General features: G+C 41.1%; 1 protein-coding gene across 4 annotated transcripts in view; it reads left to right on the top strand.

Annotated features, from left to right (window-relative positions):
* Window positions 1–1,464: 1,464 nt before the first annotated feature.
* The window catches only part of DDC (dopa decarboxylase), a 95,946-nt gene continuing 73,409 nt past the window's right edge, over window positions 1,465–24,001 (top strand). For 2 of the 4 annotated variants that reach the window (XM_045006609.1, XM_045006613.1), the window contains exons 1-6: window positions 1,488–1,529; window positions 2,642–2,667; window positions 10,463–10,580; window positions 11,551–11,786; window positions 20,200–20,313; window positions 23,756–23,875. In XM_045006609.1, the coding sequence (XP_044862544.1) occupies window positions 11,565–11,786; window positions 20,200–20,313; window positions 23,756–23,875 (456 nt within the window). In that variant the 5' untranslated portion in view covers window positions 1,488–1,529; window positions 2,642–2,667; window positions 10,463–10,580; window positions 11,551–11,564. Of the gene's footprint in view, window positions 1,530–2,641; window positions 2,668–10,462; window positions 10,581–11,550; window positions 11,787–20,199; window positions 20,314–23,755; window positions 23,876–24,001 lie in introns of all 4 variants that reach the window. The other 2 variants (XM_045006611.1, XM_045006612.1) reach the window with 2 other exon arrangements.

A 24,001-nucleotide genomic window follows, 5' to 3' on the forward strand; every position in this document is an offset into this window, starting at 1 on the left:
CCTCCAATGATTAAAACAAAAAGAATTTCAGTTTCACCTTTTATGAAGTTTGCTTACCTTCTACAAGTCACACAGCTAAAACAGTCAAATTAGACTGGGCTGCCTTTCTGGTTTTGCTTTAGACAGCTTTATTTTTTGCTTCTCGTGAACTTAGCACAAGGCTGTTGCATGTGATTTTCTAACCCAATAAGGGAACAGTTAAATCCAGAACAAAAACCTGTTTCTATTGAATTTAAGGAACACATATTGAAAACACTGACTATTTATATTGAACCAAGTTCATCACAGCTGTAGTTCTATTGACTGTGGAGCTCATTTGCTATGAACAACTCCTTGGGCAATAGGCATGTGTGCGCTTTGCTCCCCGAATGCATGCGATCATAATCTGACCATTGCAGAAATCACATCCCAAGAACTGAAAATCCAAATCAAATTCCAAAATAAAGTCAAACACAGGTGATAGCAAAATCCCGGGCCTTGTTTTTATGTGTGTTTGTTTTTTAAAAACAAACATCTTTCACCATTGAAGAGATGTCCTTGTTAAGCTAAAGGTCACAGCTACAGCCATAGCCATGAAATCACTCTTTTAAAAGTGTGATCAACTCTCAAAACAACTTTTTTACTCATTGTAAATGTAATGAGTGTAATATGCAAATACCCTGGTCAAATGCATGAGAATTGGTTGTGTTAGATCCGAGATAATGGTCTTGTATCTAACAATGAGCAGATCATGACTGTGAGGGGTCCATAGCTTTCTTGAAAGCAAACTAAAGAAACATTGACCATCAATTCCTGTGTTCTTCTAAGGAACAGAACATTACAGGGAAAAAAAAGTCTGTAGGAGAATAAAGGGGTCCTTTTATATTATTTTAAGAAAAAAATGTTTTTCTTGTTGAAAATGTGTTAGAGCTTTCAAAAACATACGTAATAAAAATAAACATGGGGAAACTGTGGAAAAGCTAGAAACACATATCTTAAGGTTAATATTACCATGGTAATCCCATGTGTGTATAGCTTTATAGTCCACAGTTAATGCATAATACTCTATCTTTGGGTACCTGGCCTTAAAAAAAAGTATTGCAATGTTCTACATAAGTGGTCAAAACCACTGTCTCTTACACTAGCATTGCTTCCATGACTGGAGTAATTATTATAGAAAAGTGGTGTGTGTGTGTGTGTGTGTGTGTGTGAGAGAGAGAGAGAGAAAATTTGTTTAGAGACTGCCTGTGTCATGAAAAATAATAATAGTGTCTCCCCTAATACCAAATCCAGTTGACAGTAGTCGCTCAGCTGCATGGGTCTGCTTTTTAGATCGATTATTTTTTTCTAAATATATTTAGGATGGAGTATGGGAGAGGGAGTGGGGGGAGATGCTGCTGCTGTTGAATGTTAAATGCAAAGCACTTGGCTCTGATAGGCTAAGGAGAAGTGGTTACTCTGCCTATATAAACTGACAACAGCATCCTCTGTGCTTTATAACTGTCACAGGGGAGTGAAGAAAGAGAAAGAAGGAATCTCACCAATTGGCTGTAAGTAACATTCTTTGTCCTTGTAGCTTCATGCTTAATAAATCCAAGAAGATTAATGCTTGGATTAATTCAACAGTTACTTCGCCTTGGAGTTTTGCTAATTAATTTTAAATATCCAGCCTATTTTATTTTAGAGGAGTAAATTGGAATCACAAAAGACATTTGCATTTTTGTAAAGCTAAGTTTGCACAGGTTAGTGTGTGCCTCTTATTTTGTATTTATTTGTGCAGAGATAGAACAATCCCAGTGTTTTGGTTTATGCAGATGTATGTGTGACAGCCTTATGGAAAAATTAGGCTGCCAATCCAACTGCCACAGTTCTGGACAACCATGTAGGTAAAATAAAATAAAAACAGATGTTTCTCTTCTGTATCTTCTGAATAAGAACAAATCTATTTTGTTTCTATATGTGATGTTGTTAAAGTGAACATATCCTCCAGGGAAACCAGTAGGATTTTGTTAATGGAAAATTAGCAAACTGCAAAAGCTGAGCAACTCAGAGTGAAAGTGAAATGAGGTAATTTTGTATACTGACAAGGAAAATAGAAAGTACTAAATAGTGAAAATTAGGAGCCACCTTATGCATCCATAACTCCTGTTAAAGACAATTGATGCAGAAGCAATTCAGGATCAGGTCAATTGTGTTGACTGTAAATTTAAATCTGTTTGCGTTTGCCTCTATTTCATGCAGAACATCTAATAAAAGGCCTTCTCCTGCAGTTCTTAGTTAGACAACATTTACTTCAATGGGAATTTTGCCCAAGAAAAGATTGCAAATCAAAGGTGTCATTCTCTTGCCACTGAATTCAATGGCTAAAATCCCAAAGACTCCAGTGGGGCCATATGCAGAGCTCAAGCCTTTAATTTACATTGGATTCTGTAACAAATGGGCAGAGGGATAGATAACACGTTGCTTTACTCAACTGAAAATAAATGTATAAAGTTATCACAATACTTTGAGCCTATGCTGTCCTCAGTTGCTGAAATTTCTGTTTAGGGGGGGACCCCTCCCACTCAAATAATATACATGTATATGCATGTCTCCTGTCTGCATTTAATAATCTCAATCATTGATGTTAGCGTTTTTGTTGTTGTTTTGCTTTGTGCTTCAGATTGGGTCTGTTGAATTGGAGACCAGGTAGGTGTTCATACAATTAGAAAGCATTAAATAATTGGTGATTAAAAACTTCGATATTCTCTTTGTGGTATCTGTTCTATCTGCTCAGAAATTTTCTGGCACTCCTTAATAAACTATGAGTAAGTTTAAAAAAAAATAACCTTATCAACCAGAAACAGAATTTAAAGAAACCACAATTCTATTGTAGATATTTTGTCAATGTGTACATAAAAATAACATGCGTATTGTAATTGGAAGGAAACGTAGGCAATAATCAGAAATAGTTATAGTTTTTTACATAAGTTATAGTTATAGTTATTTACATAGGTATTATATCTATAAATGTATTGCATAAGTTTGTCTCCATATATATGTATGTTTTATAAATATATAAAAATGTGTGGTGCTCTTCTGACTGATTTTTAAAATAAATAGAAAATAAATTCAACGAGGAGTCCGGTGTCAATAAGTTGTGAATAAGTTCCCATACTCAGTGCATACAATCTAGGGACTAGAAATAATTTTTCTACAGTTTCAAATACACATCATTAAGATAAAATGCAGATTTGTTGTAATGTTCTAATTTTAAGGCAGCCAGATACTGCTTGGTCAAGGTGGCAAAAGGCTATAATGTCAAGCATAGGTTGTATAGTAAAATACAATATCTAATGATATACTCAGGAAAAATCTAAAAGCTAAAGAACTTTAATTTTTATATGTATATATAAAGTAAATGCCATACAGTGACTGACCTTGCTCCTATGTAGGATGCATTGTCATTACAACTGTGTTGGTCCCAGGATAGTAGAGACCAGGGACGGCTCCAGGCCCCAGCATACCAAGCGCATGCTTGGGGGGGCAAGCCGCGGGGGGTGCTCTGCCGGCGCCGCAAGGGCAGCAGGCAGGCTGCCTCCGGCGGCATGCCTGCGGAGGGTCCGCTGGTCCCGCGGCTTCGTTGGACCTCCCGCAGGCGTGCCTGCGGGCAGCCTGCCTGCTGTGCTTGGGGTGGGAAAATCCCTAGAGCTACCCCGCTAGAGACACAAGGTGGGTGAGGTAATATCTTTCATTGGACTAACTTCTGTTTGTGAGAGAAACAAGCATTTGAGTTTACACAGAGCTCTTCTTCAGATGTCCCGCTGCCTGAAGTGACTCGAGTGAGAGTGCCAACCTCAGGGCAGACTGTTAGGTAGCAGGGAATCATCCCCAAAGTATTTGAGTTCTGTACTTGGATTTCTACAACCACTTAACACCAAGTGTAAACTCCCCAGGCAATATAACAGCCTAAAGATGGAATCACAGACAGTCCCCTTGGGGACTCCAATCTCTCTCATTACCAGCTGAGTGTATCTTTGTGATAGATGGTCCCTTTCATCAAGAATTGCAACAATATTCAAGTTACTCCCAGTTCCAAAGGACAAGTCACTTACCCCAGGTCAATTGTCCCTTAGATCTTATAGCGAAGTCAACACTTGTAGCCATCCTGAAATAAATTAGTTGAAGATTTATTAAACAGGGAATGGAAATGAGTTATTAACAAGGTTAAAGCAGGTAAACATATACACACAAATGAGTTACAATCTTAAATTTCAAACCGTAATAGAAGCTTCTATAATAATCAAGCTCTGTATGACCTATAGGGCCAGCCCAAGTTAAGCACTGGGGACCTCTTGTTTATGCCTAGTAAACCTTGCCCCCCCCTCAAGTCCAAGCAGCATAGAAATACTGTTCTTTCTTGCTCTCATTGAAACCAATAACAATTCCTTCATTGTCTCTAGTGGAGCATGGTTGGCCCCAACAGCAGATGATATATGATGTTGACACATGCCCATAGACCTCTGTTGAATCACTGGAGACTAATGGAGCTCAAGTAGAACACATTTTTGGTAATATTGCACTGTGATGGGGTAGTCTGCAATGGAGGGCAGTGGTGCCTAGTTGTCAGCCTAACCCACCACCCGGCTTGGTCATTTAAAGATTTGGAAGGGTTCAGTAGATACATATAGAGACCTAAGGATCCTGAGAATGAATGAACAACAATTGAGGAAGGAATTTGGAGGCTGTACCTCCAAGAGCCTGAAACCTTGCTGAGAAGGCAGGGCAACCAATTGGGAAAAGGTTGGGAGAAGGGGAGCAGCATAAAGACTGCCTCCTCCATCACCACAGACAGATACTGACAGGGGAAGGCTGGCCCGCTGAACCCTACGGAGTGGGAGGCTAACTGAGAAGTGTGTTCAGCTGAAGGGAGTTGGCAAAAGCCTTTCAACTGATTCCTCTAAGCCAATGAGGCCTGAGATACAGCCCCAGTCCCAGAAAGAGAACGGGGGGGAGGGGGGAATTCATGTTTACGGGAGAGAGATACTGATTGTTTTGAGGCAAGGGGCAGAGAGCTAGCAGTACAATCCAGCTGCTACAGGGAAGAACTGAGACTGGCTTTTAGGAAATGCTTCTTTAGCTGGTCCCAGGAGGTTCAGTGGGCAACCGCAAAGTTGGGGCAGGGGAAGCAGAGTCTGCAGGTCTTGTGAAGATGCTGGTGAGCAAGGTAAAAATAGGAGCAGCCCAGAGAAAATGGTGGAGGAATGAAGGAGTGGTCCTTAGCCACCTAAACTGGGCCCTGGGGCTGGAACCAAGAGGAGGTGTGGACCCTCGGTTCTCCTACCTCTCCCCCAGGCCAAGAGGAGAAACATGGGTGTCAAGACTAAAAGAAACCAAGCAAGTGCCAGGCAGAGGTCAGAGATGATCTTGAAAGACATTAGATTTTGAGTTTTCTATTTTCTGGACTTTAATGTTAACCCCTGGAAGGGGAATGGACTGAGCAGTGACCTGGCTGGATGACTAGGTCACATACATTGTCAGACTGTTGTCAGATAACTGAAAGGGGTATTAGGCTAAGAAAATCTCTGGAACACTGCTCCTGGACACTGGGAGGTACTCTGGTGGTGAGAGGCACAATAACATGCACTTATATTCCTGGCATTCTATCTACCAGATTGGGTTTGATAGTGAATTAGACACTGCAGTATGCAGGTAGTGTTTAGGAAGTGGTAGGGGGGGAGAGAGAGGCACACAGACAGAAAGGTTAGTGAGCTGTGTCCTGTAGAACTTTGACCTCCATAGTAGTTCAGGGAGATGTAGCTATTTTCTAGGGAAATTTTGAAAGGCCAGTTGAAGAGACTTCTGCAGGTCAACCTCAAAATAAATAAATGCACATGCAGAAATTATAGCTGTTCCCTCAGGAACAAACATTAAAGATGCTGAGTGCCTCCTGAAAAGCACGGCGTGGGCCCAACAGGCATGGAACTGACAGAAGTTGGGAATACTTGAACATCTCCCAACAGCAACTGAACAGGATTGGGCTTTCATTGTTTGTGACCCAAGTGAAAAGAGACCTCTCTCAGACATGAGAGAGAACTTGTTCTTGTGAAATTTCCAGCCAAACTGTGCTAACTCAAGTCCCAGACCTGCAATTCTTGTGCATTCAGAAGTCCTATTGACTTGAAAAATGTGGAAACGATGAATAAGTCTTTACATTTTAGGGTGCTTATCACTCTGAACCTGGACTCTGAAGCTTTTTTGAGGTATCCTGTTGCTTCTCACCAATTCATATCCTGTATATTGAAGCAGTTTTGTGATAAAGGTCAGCTCTCTTTCCATTGTATTATTGCCTCCATTTTGTGTGAAATATGTAGTGGCACTACGGTAGCTTTCAATAATTTGTATTGCTGTGATCCTTGTAGCAGAGGTCATCCACTGTAATGGAGAATTCAGTCTCCTAGGTGTGGTTAATGTGGCAAAGTGATTTATTTAATCAGACATAATCAGATATATACTATACTGTCAACAGTTCAGAAGGAGAGCCAAAAATAATATGCAGGTTGAAAATGGTGCTGTAAATCCCAGAAGAACTAAGATAAAGTAAGAGGGGAAAGAAGTGCGACTCTAAATGACCAATGTGTTCATGCTTAAATCTTGTGCATTTCTATTGATCTCAGAGCGGTAGTTAATAGGACTGTTCAGGAGTTTTCCATTAAAAATGTTTTTGATAGAAAATGGAACTTCTTCAAATTTTCCCCCAGGAAATTTTTGATTTTGCTGAAATTCTGACTCATTTCAGCTGGGAAAATTGAAATTAAATCTTTTGTTTTTGGTAGGGTCAACCCAAATTTAAATATTTAAGTTTGTTGAACTGAATCAAAACAATTCATTTTTGGTAGGTTAGATATTAATCTGTGTCAACTTGCACTGTCACGAGGCCTCCTGAGAGTTGTAATTTAGGTGACTCATGTCCCCATTCTCCTCTATGCGTATGTCTACACAGCAAAGAAAAACCCATGGCTGGGCCATGCCAGGTGACTTGGGTTCACGGGGCACAAGCTGTGGGGCTGTTTCATTGCTGTGTAGACTTCCAGGATAGGGCTGGAGCCTGGGCTCTGGGACCCTCCCGCCCCACAGAGTCCTAGAGCCTTGACTCCAGCCTGAGCCCAGATATCTGCACAGCAATGAAACAGACCCACAGCCTGAGCCTCGTGAACCCAAGTTTGTTGGCATGGGCTAGCCGTGGGTGTCTAGTTGCAGAGTAGATGTAGTCCAGCAAGGAAGTCTAGTTCATAGAGTATATCTCCCATGATGCACGGTGGTCTCCCATCTTCTATAACTGCCATGGTGCATCGGGGAAAAATAATCCAGCCAGGAAGCCTGGCCCATAGAAGGAAAGGGGGCACGAAGCACCAGAACTACAGCTACCATGAGGCACGACAGTAGATACAATGCAATAATGAAACTAAACGTTTTAACGTTTCTGAAAAAATTTGATTCAGAACTTTCCATTTTACAAACAATATCATGTATTTGTCATGATTTGGGATGAAAATAAATGTTGAAATATTAGAACAAGCAAGCAAACCAACACAATGCTTTTTTCCTGGCCAAGATTGTACCTGAAGGCACAACCCAGGATTAGCTCTATTTTGCCTCAGTCACCCATCCTAGGCACAATTTCCTCCTTGCTTTCCCCTTGCTTGGAGTAATCTGCTGCTGGCCTATACCAGGAAGCACAACACTTTTCCAGCTCACTGGCACACAAAGTTTGCAGGCTATACCATCCATTTGGATGGTGCAGCTTGTCCTGCTGGAGCCTTTGGGCAGCTTTGCAGGCAGGTACAGAGGGGTAACACAGCAATGGCACTCTGGGGCTATTTGCGTCCACAAAGGCACACAGATAGAGCAGTTCTTGCAGTTCCCCAGTACAGGTTTGTCCCAGTTTTTTTGTGGGGTAGAATCATAGAATGTCAGGGTTGGAAGGGACCTCAGGAGGTCATCTAGTCCAACCCCCTGCTCAAAGCAGGACCAATCCCCAGACAGATTTTTGCCCCAGATCCCTAAATGGCCCCCTCAAGGATTGAACTCACAACCCTGGGTTTAGCAGGCCAGTGCTCAAACCACTGAGCTATCCCTCCCCCACTTTTTAATAATAATTGGAGACATACCTATCTCCTAGAACTGGAAGGGACCTTGAAAGGTCATTGAGTCCAGCCCCCTGCCTTCACTAGCAGGACCAAGTACTGATTTTTGCCCCAGATCCCTAAGTGGCCCCCTCAAGGATTGAACTCACAACCCTGGGTTTAGCAAGCCAATGCTCAAACCTCCTGCCAAAAGCTATCCCTCCCGCCAAAAGGTCATTGAGTCCAGCCCCCTGCCTTCACTAGCAGGACCAAGTACTGATTTTTGCCCCAGATCCCTAAGTGGCCCCCTCAAGGATTGAACTCACAACCCTGGGTTTAGCAAGCCAATGCTCAAACCTCCTGCCAAAAGCTATCCCTCCCGCCAAAAGGTCATTGAGTCCAGCCCACTGAGCTATCCCTCCTCCCTCTTGCTGCTTCCTGAGATCAGGGTAGAGATCAGACTAATTACTAATCACAGCTGTGCAAACGCCAGGGGTGATCTAGCTCATTGCTTCCTCAAATTACGACTAAAATTTGTATCACTGAAAAGTGAATTTTGTAATAGGTGGGTGGAAAAGATTAAATAGGCTGAATAGAAACACAGAAGTTGGGAAGGATCATCCACCCCCAGATCACCTGTAATGACAAGATATTGATCATGTTGATGATGATTCCCTTCTCATCACTCTAGGGAAAGGGTAAAATCCCTGCAGGTCCTGAGCAAACTCTATATCTAAGAGCAAAGTTAATATACTCTAGAGGTGAAATCCTGGCCCCACTGAAGTTGACAGCAAAACTCCCGTTGACTTCAGTGAGGTCAGGATTTCACCCCAAATCTTCATTTTATCTTCATTTTAGTAGAAGGGCTCAAACCACAGCATTTGGAGTTGCAGCTGGATCCAAACAGCCCCAGACTTCGGATCTAATGTCCCACTGCTTAAGTTGGTATAAGTGTCCAGAACATAACTAATACTATTTAAGTAAATGAGAATTAATTGTATCATTATGAAAATAATCCTACAGAGAATCAGAAAGGTGTAAAGATACCTTGGAATTGAAAGAAACGTCAGCTCCCAAAGAAAATCCTGTTATAAGGAAACTTTACAACATGTCACCCATTAATAACTATAGTATTAAAATAATTGGTGATGAGAGAAATATCAATTTACTTGTGTATACATAGAATGTTGCTGAATTCATGCCCTTTAACTTCGTTTTTGGGAAAAGACAATGTCACGTGAAGAAATTTGCGTTAAACCACACTTTCCTATTGTGTGATACTAAGAAAAAGCAGAAGAACGAAGAGCTTGTGGCAGATGAGCCATACCGCTGCCTGTTCTGGTACATATGAATAGGTCACTGGACATAGAGATGTCGACTGAAATGTTAAACTGAACTTATCCATGTTTAAAGTACACAAGAAATATCAGTGGTCAGTGGTGAATACATACAGGGCCAAATTCTGAAGTCCTTACTCAGTTTTTTCCATATGGTCCTCACTCAGGCAAAACTCCCATTAACTTGGCACACAAGAGTTAAAATTTTGCCTACAACTTCCATATCTACAAAGTTTTAGACTGGGAAGAGAAGAACACGTACTTTTAAAGTATGCTATAACAACGAACTTATAAAATAAGGTTATAAGACAATCAGAAAATGGATAAGGGCAGTACAACTGAGGGCTATATTGGGGATATTTTGCAAGTAATAAAATATGTAGTTTTCTTTTACAGAAAAGCTCTAAACTAAGGAAGCATCAGACTGACCATTGAGCTGTGTTTGTATTGTTTCAGCAGATGTGTATATACTGGCTAATGGTTTATGTTAATTTATTTAGCAACAGTTTGATAGAATTTTAAACAGTAACCAAGGGTATGCTGGCAATGTCACGTTTAGTGTTTGCATGGTAGTTCTGAGAGAAAGCCTCTTGGATTGCAGAGGAGAAGATACACTGTTTGCTTAATTACTGTCTTTCAGATGAGAGATCAAACTCAAGATCGGTCATCAGAACCCCCATACAAAAAGAGAGGCCATACTGACTATAGAGAGACCATACTGACTTTTCGTAAGCTAAGAACACCAGATCAGGAAAAGTGGTCGTAAGCTAGTCCCAGTATTGTCCATCTCAGTAAGGCACAGAGAGCTGGTATTAAGCACTTAAGTTACTTGTGTTTAACAATTATATAACTCTAACATGACAGCAACCCGTCTCGGATGTTGCCTGCAGGCCACAACTTTCTGTAGTCCAGAGCCTTGCTTTCCTTAACACAGCACTCGTACATGACAGTAGTGGCTGTTCCACATGGACTCAGATTCCTCTTTGGTAGCATGAACGCATTTATCCAGCGGTGTTTATTAGTGATCTCTTTTCTTTTCAGCTTATGAGACAATGCTTGCTGTGATATTATAAAGACACAATTACCGACCCAAAAGATTCTACCTCTTTTCAAGACCTCAGCCAATTACGAACTACCAACACAGATAATTTACATCTAAGTAAGTTACTTGTGGTCTATTAACCAGGAGATGCTCAGGTTTTTCCTAATATCATTAATCTCTTACAAAGCTAATACCTGATTGTGTGTGTGATCTAAGCACAGTCACTTGTTTTCAAAATGCATACCTGTGTTTCACCAACCAGTTCCACTCTGGATACTGAGAAACAACTCCATGAATATGAGTGAGTGATTGTAAAGAACTCTGAGACCATTTAAGCACCGTACAATGGCCTTGACCCTGCATTATCTGAGCACACACAACCTACATTGGCACCACACCAGCAGAAATTGTGTGTGGCCCAGGATTACAGAATCAGGCTCTCTCCTGTGTTTAGCTGATTATTAGCATTATTTATTAATCATTATTAATTATAATATTAATTGTAGTAGTCCCTAGAATTCCCATTAAGTATCATGGTCCCATTGTCCTATATGCTGTACACACACAATGAAAATGAGGGTCCTGGCCCTAAGGTGTTTAAAATGAGCTGTATGACATGAGGCAATAGGTGGATATAACACAGACAGGGGGACTAAACAACACTAACATCATTGTGATTATTGTGGTAAGCATGACACCCTCTATGTCTAGCCATCGTCTTTTAATATGGCACTGTATCCTATACATTGTATAATGCTGCAAACTGAAAGGATGATGTGTGTGTGCCATTGGTAGTGGGGATTGAACTTTTGTGACCTCTCGTGCTTAATACATTAGCCTCCACTGCCTGAACTAAAATAATTAGCTTTGTTAATCAAGGCTGTAGGAGGATTAGCAAATTCTCTGTTCCAGCCGCCCATCGAGGGGGACAGAACACCGCACTAATGGGTATGGGTTATATATGCATACCAATAAACTAAGAATCGGCTAGATGTCTCCCAATGAGGCCAGCTTCCATTTTTAGACACCTAAATAAGTGGCCAATTTTAAGGAGATTCGTTCAAAAGTGACTTCTCTTTTTCCTTAGGTTTTCTGATATTGATGCTTCCAACGCCAGTTAGCATGGATACCACAGAGTTCCGAAAGAGAGGGAAAGAGATGGTGGACTACATTGCGGATTACTTCGAGCAGTTAGAAGAGAGACAGGTCTATCCTGATGTGGAACCGGGATACCTGAGACCCCTCATTCCAGACTCTGCACCTCAGGAACCTGAGAGCTTTGAGGATGTCCTTAAAGATGTTGAAAGGATAATTATGCCAGGGGTAAGAACATCTGGAAAACAAAGTTACAGTATATTATAAAGCCTATGGGTGAAATCCTGGGCCCGGTGAAGTCGATGGCAGAACTCCCATTGACTTCAATAAGGCCAGGATTGCTCCCTAATTTTTTATACTTAGATATGGTTCAATCCTTCAGGGGGCCATTTAGAGATCTGGGGCAAAAATTTGTCTGGGGATTGGTCCTGCTTTGAGCAGGGGATTGGACTAGATGACCTCCTGAGGTCCCTTCCAACCCTGATATTCTATGATTCTATGACAAAGCACTTGACACAGTGAACGTTTCTATTCTTATTAGAAACTATCACTCCTATATTTGTGCTTCAAATGGGCCTGTTCTTGGAATTAATCTCCTTGACACTAGATAGGACTGGTAAAAGCATGTTTCATCACTTTCATTGTTATCTGATCTATAGCTAATATGCTTTCTACTCCTAATAAACAGTAGATCTTTTTTTATCCACAACATGCAGTACATAAAACACTTGTTTGAACTTCTGGTTTTTAAATTCAAGACTCTCACATGACTCTTAAACAAAGCTCTTGTTTAAATGTCAAGACTCTCACATGGCTTTTCTTTTTATTACTAGGTTGACCAGAAAAGATTTTTTTCACCTATTTAGCCCGTTAACATGAAAAACTTTTTGGAATGCAAAGTTTTGATAAATGTTTCATTCTGACTTTGATTTTTTTAAGTACATTTCAATTTCAATAGCATCATCAAAACACTTAGGAAATTTCATCAAAACCAATATAGTCCTGATGAAAAGACATTTTCTGATTGAAAAACCAATTAAATGAAATGTAATGTTATTTTAATTACATAAATGCCAGAAATTTCTGAATCAAGGTTTGCCATAGTAAGCTTGACTCTGCATTACTTGTATATATTAATGACAAAAGTCTCATGAAATATTGGCCAAAGTAGTCCATTATTAACCAAATATAGAATAGTAGAAATTGCCTGCACTTTCTTTAAACAGAGACATATGTAACATTCTGTGTTACTCTGGGAAGGTTATCAGTTCTATTTTTTTTTTAGGATTTTTTTTAGTGTGGCGGGACATAATTTGCATCTTATTTCCCTCCCCTTCTCAACCCTTCTCTACCCCGAAATTGCTGAAACTCCTTGGCTTTGTAGACAGTATTTTTCAGTGATAGCACTCAAAACATCTTAGAAATCGCTATATTCGCTACATTCATTTTATCCATGGGGGAACTGAAACCCAGAAAGGTAAAATGGTTTGACTGAAGTCTCACAGCAGGTCAGTGGCAGAGATGAGACTGGAACCCAACTGTCCTATCTCCCAGTCTCATGCCATATCCACTGTAAGGATTAGACCAATGTATTTTGGTGGGTCTGTGTGGATATCCCTGCCACACAGACGTTATCTAGGCAGAAACACAAAAATTAGGGCTCCACTGAAGAATGGCGAGAATCAATGGCAACATATGATAAATGTAGAGTGTCTACTCCCCTCAACATTCACACAACAGAATAGTAGGCTTCTGTGAGTCAATAGGGGTAAACCTTCTTCTGGGAACACACCCTTATATTAGTTAAATTGGAGAAGCATCTTCAAAGGAGAGTTTTAACTATAAGATCATGCACAGGCACCAACTCCATTAGTGGGTGCTCAGCACCCATCGGCAGCCCTGTCGATCAGCTCCTTCCCCACTCTCCCAGCAAATCCCACCTGCCGCAAATCAGCTGTTCAGCGGTGTGCAGGAAGCACCGGGGGAGAAGGGGGAGGAGCAAGGTTGGGGTGTGTTTGGGGGAGGAGGCGGGGCAGTGACAGGAAGAGTCGGGGTGGAGGTTTGTGGGAAGGGGTGGAGTTGGGGTGGGGTCTGGGGCAGAGCCGGGGTTGAGCATCGCTGGGGAAATGAGAAAGCCGGCACCTGTGAGATCATGGCAATTTTTTCCACTTAAAACAAATCTCTCCCCCTTTGTGGTGACCAAAATGATTCAGTTCAACAGTAGTACACCCCCACAACAAGCAAGGATTTAATCCTTGTATGATAGGTCTTTTGCTGAAGAAAGAACATCACAGAAAAACTTGTCTTTGAGCAGCGTCAGGCTTAGTGTTGTTGAACCCAAGGCATTTGTAGCAACTTCTCTTTCCTCAACCTCTCTATCACTGTTGTTTATCACTATGAGGCTGATAGTAAAACGAGCACCTGCTCTACCACATTCATTGTGATATTTGCCTAAATGTGTCAATATCCATGTGGCTTTTTGCAGGGGTAGCAGCCCCACTGGGGTCAGGTTTATTGTCCTTTTTCTTTTCACTGTGTGGTGCAGTTAGAATCTACTGTGTCTCATCAAGTAAATGGCTCGCAGCTAGTAGGCAGTTTAACTTGATTAACCCAAGATGAATGTCACATCGTTTTAAGGATCAGGCAGGATTATAGCTCTGGTGATAAGCACTTGCATTGCTGGCTGATTATGAATGTCACCATGAATCTGTGCTTGTGGGTCTGAGATTGGTGACCATGGGAGTTTTTTGCTAGGAAGAAGCGAGCCTTTTACTGGAGTTTCTATGGCATTCATTCTTCATATGAATCTTTCAGCTTGTAATATTGTGTGCAAACCACTGGGAAACAATTTGTATTAATTCCACACACAGCTTATGGATGTTTTCATGGAGAAGGCTGCAAATGAGCAATATAGTTTTGCATATCTCAAATATATTTGGGATGGCTTATAGCTCAAGCCCTCCCATGTTCCCCTGAAGACCCTAATCTTACTCTTGATCAGCTAGAACCTGGGATTTGAGATTTCTGGTTGTTTATTTTAATGGTGAGATTCTAGAATATTTCAATGTGTAGTGTGTATTTAATTAAAGATTTATCTTTTATTGGAAAGGGATTAGGTGACATAATTGGTCTTTCCTTTCTTTAAGCATATTTATGGCTTGTTGCACAGCTCCTCATCCTTTTTCACAAACCTCCTCTCATGTAGCTGTTGAGTTGTATTTTGAGGCAATATTACCCATGAGGCATGCCAGGGCTATTTAAAAGGCTTTAAAATGGGGAAAATTAAGGGGCTAACAGATGGCATCTGCGTCTAGACCCAGTCCTTATGCTACTATGCTGTGTACCACAATGATGCCAGCAGAATTAATTTAGGAGTTGCCCTGCCCAGAAACCTTTTGCAAAGGATTGCAGAGTACCTCCATGAAAGCTTCCTAGAGATAGCCAGGGAGGATTCCCTGGCTATCCCAGTCCACATAAACAGTCTTTTCCTTTGCATAGTTGGAGCGACCTCTTGTAAGCAGAGAACCACAGCACCTCACTTTTTCTTCACAGTAAACATGCAATACCACCGAATGTGTGTGCCAGCTAAAGTTTAACTGGGCTTTGATTGTAACTGTATACCCACCAGAGGTACCTTCCCTGGCATCACGGTCGGCCACCGTGATATCCTGTGACCCACAGGGCTCCAGGGTTAAAAATATTTCCAGGCTCTCTGGGAGAATGGATCCACCTCTCGCCTGTCTCTCATTCTCCTCCTCCTCCTCTTCCTCATCCACCATATCATCCTCCTTGTTGTCCGTAGACTCACACACATGTAAGGTGTCCACGTTGCTTGTGGGGGTGCTGGTAGGGTCACTCCCAAGAATCGCATGCAGCTCGTTGTAGAACTGGCATGTGTGTGGGGTTCAGCACCAGAAAGACTGTTCACCTCCTTTGCCTTCTGGTTCGCTTGGCGAAGTTCTTTTATTTTCACATGGCACTGCTGTGTGTCCCTCGTGTAGCCCTTCTCCCTAATTCCACGAGCGATCTTTGCATAGATGTCAGCATTTCTTCTGAGGGATTGGAGCTCTGCCTGCACAGACTCTTCTCCCCACACAGTGATGACATCCACCACCTCCTGTGCAGACCAGGCTGGAAAGCGTTTGGGGCGTGTAGTCTCCATGATCAGCTGTACTCAAGCTGATATGCTCCCAATGCTGATCAAACAGGAAATGGGAAATCAAAAATTCCCGGAGCTTTAGCAGAGGAGGGGCTGTTTCCTGTGTGCCTGGCTGCAGTGCAGCAGAGTTGAGAATGATCTCCAGAGCAGTCATAGATGAGCACTGTGGGACACCACCTGGAGGCCAATTATGTCGAATTACACAATGCTGCATCTGTACTACCTCGCAGTCGACACATGAAAATTGAATTAAGTGCTACACCTCTCGCAAAGTCGACATTAGAGGCGATTTAAGTCGGCATAAAGGGCCCGGTGGTGTAGACACCTATATTAACAGGTTGAGTTAAGGCAGCTTCCTTCGACCTAACTTTTTAGTGTAGACCAGGCCTAAGACTAAAAACATCAGAAGAGGCTGGTGACTTTGGATGCCCCAGTTTGAGACAGCTTGGGCCTGATTTTCCCAAGTTCTGAGCACCCCCAACTCCAACTGAAGGAATTCTTAAACACAACCCTACATTATTATTAACTGAAAAGTCAGGCCATAGCTCGCTTTGTCAGATTTGGTTGTCCCTGTGTAACAATGTTTCCAATGCCCCTAACTCCTTACAAATTCAGACAGCTCCTGTCCACCATGATCATATCATTGATGACAGTGCCGGCCTGAGGATTTGGGTGAAGGAAAGTGAGATCATTCTTTATATGCAGTGAATCAGTTAAATATTGGAAAACCCAAAAGGGGTCAAGGAAAGAGGTTACAGGAATGGTGAGTCTCTGCTATCACCATTCTCCTATTTCAGAAGTAGAGCCCAATTCTGTGCTAGGAGACCAAGCATAGTTACCAACATTTTAAAACAGTATATCAGGAGAATATTCTCCAAATAAACCAGAGACCTCTGGGCTGCCAACCGCTGGAAGATTTTGTAGACATTCTGGTGAGTTTTAGCTCTTATCCTGTATAATGCTCTAAAAATGTTTCTTTATATTTGTTCTTATCTTGGATTTGAGTGTTATTCTTTACTAAGCGTGTTGTTATCACAGTACTTTCAAAACACATTAGACTTTGGTATTGTACCTTACTCATTTGTAATTTGAACCTAATAAGATTTACAACACTAGTGCCCTATATCACATAGACTTTCTTAAGAATTGCTAGTGGAGTGTTTACAGTGGTGACATAAGTTAATTGTTAATTCTGTTGTTGCAAATTAATGTGTTACTGTTTCCATATACAACGTTGGTCTCTGAAAATTTATATGTTCTACCAGTTGTACAATTAACTTGAATCAGGACTGCAGTTTTTTATATAGAGGTATAGCATATTGGATACCTCAAAGGTTGTTTCATTTTGTAGTGAGAAATTGTAGTGCCAGATCTGATGTTTGAAATGTTTGGATTTTTGTTGTCAAGTATCAGAGGGGTAGCCGTGTTAGTCTGGTTCTGTAGAAGCAGCAAAGAATCCTGTGGCACCTTATAGACTAACAGACGTTTTGCAGCATGAGCTTTCGTGGGTGAATACCCACTTCTTCGGATGCAAGTGAAGAAGTGGGTATTCACCCACGAAAGCTCATGCTGCAAAACGTCTGTTAGTCTATAAGGTGCCACAGGATTCTTTGCTGGATTTTTGTTAGTAACTTTAGGGTTTGTGGAAAGAGTTTTATGGACAGAAACAAAAGAGAGAATTTTTGTTGCTTAGATTTATACGGCCTTAACAGGCACTAACTGGAAACATTGCTGACAGTCTCAGCAGTGAGGTCAGGGAATTAATTAACATAAGGAATTAATTTCTCTGTCATCCCTAGAAGTGAGAGCTGAGTCACCTTGATGGGGCAGTGTGGGAAAGCTCGCATTGCCACGGCCCGTGCTGTTCCTGTCCTGTGGATAAAGAGAGGACTTTGGTCTCCAGAAGCTTTCAGAGGCACTAAATTCACCTGAGATTTTTCTTTCTAAATTAAGAAAGGAGGGAAATTTATTAAAAAAAAAAAAAAAAAAGGAGAAAAAAAATAAAACAAAAAAACAAACTCAGAGGACCTGGGAATTATAGACCAGACAGCCTAACTTCAATACCTGGAAAGATACTGGACCAAATGATTAAGCCATCAGTTTGTAAGCACCTGGAGGATAATAGGGTAATAAGAAATAGCCAGCATGGATTTGGCAAGAACAAATCATACCAAATCAACCTAATTTCCTTCTTTGGCCTAGTTACTGACCTAGTGGCTAAAGGGAAGCAGTAGATGTGATATATCTTGGTTTTTAGTAAGCTCTTGATATCGTATCACATGACATTCTCATAAGCAAACTAGGAAAATGTGATCTAGATGAAATTGCTATAAGGTTGTGAACTTTTTTGGGGGCAATCCAGGGGTTGTCACTACCTGCCCTGTAACTCTGGGTGCCTTAAGTACTCTGCTACTGTGGCTCACAGCCTGGACACCAACAGCCACCAGATAAACGTGCAGTATCCTGAGTATCTGTGTGCTGTGCAGCCCTGGGTCAGTGCTCTGACCTCAGCAGCCTGCCACAACACACCAGTCCCACCCTGGTTTCCACCAGCCTTGGTTAATCCTGGCAGGGGGTGAGCCCAAGCACATGAAGTCCCAGATTTCCCCCGAAGGGTCTGCTCTGTGATGTTTAGATTTCTCCTGGACCACTCAGAGAAATAATAAATGCATTTACTCCTTTCATGAGTCAATACCCATTGTAGTCCACATTAGCTGAAGTTCACAATTCCTTCCATTCAAACACAGCACTGAATTGCTTTAGATTAAAATAAAACAAGTTTATTAACAACAGGACATAAGTTAAGTGATGCCAAATAAGAGATAAAGGTGTAGAGGTGGTTACAAGCAAGTAAAAGTGAAAACATGCAGCTCAGAGTCTAAAATTTAATCTAGCAAAGTACAGTCTTTGTTTAAGACAGTTTCTCTCACCAATTATTCTCTGTCCAGCATGGCTGACAGTCTACTAGGGCCTTTCACAGAAGTATGAGGTGCTGGTTTCCCTTGTTGTCTTAGGTGAAAAATAAAGATGGACTCTCTCTATGTCCCTTATATTTCCAAATAATTGTCTTTTTTCTCAGAGTTAGGAAGGTCTCCTGGGATTCAGTCTCCAGTATCTCCATGGGGTGCAGGAGCCATGTTAATGCTCTGTCTCTCGTGTTCGGTCTCGAGACAACCCCGGCTGGTTTAGCTTGATAGCTCTGTTTATGGCTAATATGTAAATTGAAGGAAACGCCCATTCCCTTGTCTAGGTCAGACTTGTCCTATCCTATCACCTTTACCTAGGCTAGGCTCTCTTAGTCTTAAATATTTTCCAGTGACATTATACAGAGGGAATTCATAACATCATATAGAAGGTTAACACGTGCATTTTACAATATTATTAATTACCAATGTGTTATTTGTTTTCAAATGGCACCCTACAAGGCACATTTTGTACAAACATCATTGAAGTCATGTGTAAGGTTTGAATACAGAAGTGCTTAGGATCACACCTCCCCCCTTACAAAACTGCAGTAGTATCAGCCCTGGCTGAACCATATGCAGTGGGTCAGAACCCTCCTGCCCGGACAAGGCATCAGCCGCAATATTTTCTTTCTCCTTAATATGTACAATCTCCATGCCATATTTTTGATGCTCTAGTGTAGTAGCTTACAATTAATGCCTTTGGTTCTGTGTCCTCAGACTAATGGAGGATGGTCAGTTAGTGCCCTGAATTTCTTGTTAAAAAGATAGGTCTGTAACTGCTTGACTACCCACATTATGGCATAACATTCCTTTTCTACGATGAGAGTAGTTCTGCTTAGTGGGTATCAGTTTCTTGCTTAAGAAAGCAATGGGGTGTTTTGTTACTTCCCCTGACTTCATTAAAACATCACCTAGCCCAATGTCTGATGCATCTCTATAGAGTTGAAACATTTTGTCAAAATCTACACTGGCCAGAAAAGGCTTTTCAGACAACATTTTCTTGACCTGATCTTGACACATTTAAGCTTCAGAAGAAAAAAAAGACGAAGAGGCGAGGGGAACCTGATAACAGTCTTCAAATATGTTAAGGGTTGTTATAAAGAACATGGTGATGAATTGTTGGTGATGAAGTAATGCACTTAACCTGCAGCAAGGGAGATTTAGGTTAGATATTAGGAAAAACTAAACTTTATAACTATGATCATAGCTAAGCTCTGGAATAGGCTTCCAAGGGAGGTTGTGGAATCCCCCTCACTGGGAGTTTTAAAAAAGGTCAGATGAACACCTGCCAGGGATGGTCTAGGTTTACTTGGTCTTGCCTCAGTACAGGGGGCTTGCTGACTTCTCAAGGTCCCTTCCAGCCCTACATTTCTATGATCCTGTGGAGTCCAGGTCTCTGAACCCTAATCCTTACTGTCCTTGATAATCTTGAACATATACTGAAAACAGGACAATTTCCTTGATGTCTGAATGTACCATTATGATAATTAACGGTGACATTTCTTGTCCAACACAGGTGACCCACTGGCATAGTCCATACTTTTTTGCCTACTTTCCTACAGCCAGTTCCTTCCCAGCTCTTCTTGCTGATGTATTGTCTGGTGGCATAGGATGCATTGGCTTCTCCTGGGTAAGTTGACCATGGCAGATGTTGCTGTACAACACAAAGGCCTATCCTGCAAAGACCTAAGCATGTGAATAATTTTATTTGGGGTAAGCAGTCCATACTGAAGTCAGTGGTGCTACTCACGTAGGAAAAGTTACTCATGAGCATAAGTGTTTCATAACAACTATGGAATGACTCTGATAATGACCTGAAACCTATGAAAACTTTCTATCCAAAAGATGGAGGGCAGGGGTGGTAGTGATAAAATGGGAGGCAACACTCTATTCTCATTTCCTAAAAGGACACTATCAGTCTCAAAAATGAGCTCGTAGTAGTTTTACCATCATGATATCCTATTATTTAAAAAAAAATGTTGTTTCTATGTGAAAGCGATAGGGGACAGAGAGTAATTAACTGACAATATAGGAGGTAATAGTGAAATGACTATACCGAAAATCTTGTCAGATACACAATGTAAACAGAAAATATTTGTTTTCTTCTAATCTCTTTCATGTATATTTATTTTAGGTGTCACAAATAACAGCTCATTTAAAAAAATTCTAAAGTGAAGTTACTTTTAAACTAAGTGTTCTTCAAAACAAGATGTTATCCTGAAGACAAGGTTTTCCAAGCTGAGTGGTGATAGGAGCCTCTATTTCCCTCTGTGTTAAAATAAAATCACTGGCGGAACTGGATTGCTAATGGTTTATTGAGCCTTTCAACTCTAGATCATTCACTTGAATTCAGCCCAAATCAGCAGGGACTGGAAGTTGTTAGTGACAAAATGGTTGTTTGCTGGCCTATGTGACCAAGAGTTGATGAATTCATTCAGTTCTCACTGGGATAATGGCCACACTAAAAAAATCATCATCATGATTGGCAATGTGTAAGGCCATAGAAATTGCATTACTCTCTCAGCCCTAGGAATGGTCTTCTCAGACAGAAGTGAAACAATATGGCCAGGCCGCCTGGCAAAACCTGCATTGCTGCCTTTGTTCTACCTGATTTGGAGATACAATGAGGATCTCACCCTCCTGCACTATCAGCCTGGGAGCTTTCACCGCACCACAATTCACTTACAGATTAAAATAAACAATGAAGTGATCTAATAAACTCTTCACTGAACAGTCACTATCCAGCTGTGAGAAGATAGGGTACTGCATTAGGACCCATTCTGCCACTCTTATTCACGGAGGACAGTATCCTAGTCTATATTTTTTTTCTTGTACTTTCCTCATGACCATAGTATCTGAGCACCTTCCAGTAGTGCAATAAGTGATGTAACTAATATCTGTCACATATGGTTCACTCTCTTTCTCATCCTCTCCCCATGAGGAGAATTGTGTGTGTAGTGGACTGTTTTGTTTTTGGTTTGAGGGATTATTTTAAAAATTGATGTCAGAGGGACTATTCAGAGTAAGGCACTAAGTGAGTAAGTGTGTCAGAAGCAGGCTACTAGTTTGACATTTGACAGTCATATGTGTAAGTAAGAATATGGTACATTGATCTTTTAGTATGTAGTAGTACAGTAGGGTCACCACCTTATGTGAGCATTGCATGGCTGCTACCTCATGCAATTTCTCCTGTGATTACTGCCACGCTGTGGTCCCACCAAGCTTTCTCCATTCCCCACTACTAGAAAAGGAAGGAGATAAGGGAGCTTCCTGCTCTGAACCTGCTGGCTGGGATGACTCTTCACTGACACTCTCCTACCTCCTCTGCAGCTTGCTTCCATGATCTATACAATGTGCCAGGTTGGGCAGAACACAGGGACACAAATGAGCTCCCCTAATCTAAGTGTACGGAAATACATGTGGGGTCTCCAGGGAATATTTGCACTGCACACTCAGCCCAGTTTCTGATGCAGGTTTGAGCCCAGCCCCCACCCCTTCCATCCACACACAAATCTGTCTGACTCAGGTCAGCAAGCACTCAAGAACCAGGTCCTAGGACCCTGCTACAGGGATGAATCAGAGCATGAGTTCCACTAAGACTTAGGTCCAAGCCCTGCCATTTTGCAGTGTGGACTCAGGTCAAGCCACAGGCCCATGTCAGAAGGTCTGTGTAGTGCAGTATGAACACAATAGTGTTATACCAATAAAAACTAGCAGGAACTTATTAAAGGGGAAAAGACATTTGTCACATTTATTGTAAATATCATAATAAAATAGAAGATAACAGCAAACAACGTTGTTTGGCTACTTATTCCTATGATTACTTATATATATATTACTTATATATATATATATAATATATATATATATATATATATAATATATATATAAGTAATCATAGGAATAAGTAGCCAAACAACGTTGTTTGCTGTTATCTTCTATTTTATTATGATATTTACAATAAATGTGACAAATGTCTTTTCCCCTTTAATAAGATCCTGCTAGTTTTTATTGGTATAACACTATTGTGTTCATACTGCACTATATATATATATCCATTCACACAATCATTCATACAAGTTCTGTGTAGATATTATAGTTACCAGCCTAAAGTTGCTTGTGACAGAATACTGGCCAGGTATCCTGTACACAAGAGTGGAGCCGAGTCCAGGTCAGGTGCACCTGATGCTCCTGGAGGCTGGCAGCAGAACCATTGACTCAAAGTCCTTAGTCTTCAGAGTCCAGTTTTATAGGGATTTTTCCCTATATTAGTTCATGAGAGTTGCTTCATTCTGCTGTTGCTAAATCAATCAGCAGGTGGCTGGCTCCATGTTGTTAGATGTTTGTTTTTCCTTCCTTTGAGATTCCAGTTTGCCCTCCAGGGGTCATCTGGTTGATCCCACTTGACACCTTCTTCAGCCGACACTGAATTCTTCAGGCTGGTAACTCCCTAACCGTTCATTCATTATTTAAACTAGGCACTTATCCACATACATTCTCTATCTTAATTACATCTATTTCACTGCCTCTTTACCTTTTCGGGTGTTACCAATTTATGTGAGACTCCCTGTCTTTTAACAATCAAAAATAAAGTGAGATGAAAAGTTACAGAGGGTGAGGGTCTCTATATACTATAACAGCTACTGTTTTGGCTTACTTAGAGTTAATTAATGTTTAACAAGTTTTATACAAAGTATTTCTTTGAGCAGGCTTCACACAGACACAGCTGGTGGCTTGCAGGTTAGAATCACAAATTTACTTCTAACATAAACCTTTAGTTATAAGGCATCAATTAACAATAAGTCATTTTTCATATAAACCATGTCTAATATAAACCTTCTTTAATATCCCTACAATAGCACAGCTGTGAGACCTGGGTCCGGCAACTGTAAACTCAAGTTTACAATGCAGTGTGGATGCTCAAGCATGGACTTGGAAACACTAAGTCCACAAGCCCAGGTTCCAGAGGCATACCCTCAGAGACCAATGTTTGGCAACTGTTGTAAATGTTAAATTTTAAAAGGCAAGCCACTGTAGTTGGTTTATTCCCATTGTTTCATTCCCCACTATAGGCTGCAAGTCCTGCTTGCACAGAGCTGGAGACAGTCATGCTGGATTGGCTGGGAAAGATGATTAATTTGCCTGAAGAGTTTTTAGCTGGGAAGGATGGAGAAGGTGGAGGAGTCATTCAGGTAAGACAGAATGAGAAAACAGACCGTGCAGTGAACATGCATGTCCTCATTGTTTAATAAAGCCTTCAAACCAAAGCACTAACAAAGGGAAGATCAAAGTGTTTCTGCTTTGTTGAACCCCTTCAG

This window comes from Mauremys mutica, chromosome 2, assembly GCF_020497125.1.
Source record: "Mauremys mutica isolate MM-2020 ecotype Southern chromosome 2, ASM2049712v1, whole genome shotgun sequence".
NCBI lineage: Eukaryota > Metazoa > Chordata > Testudines > Geoemydidae > Mauremys > Mauremys mutica.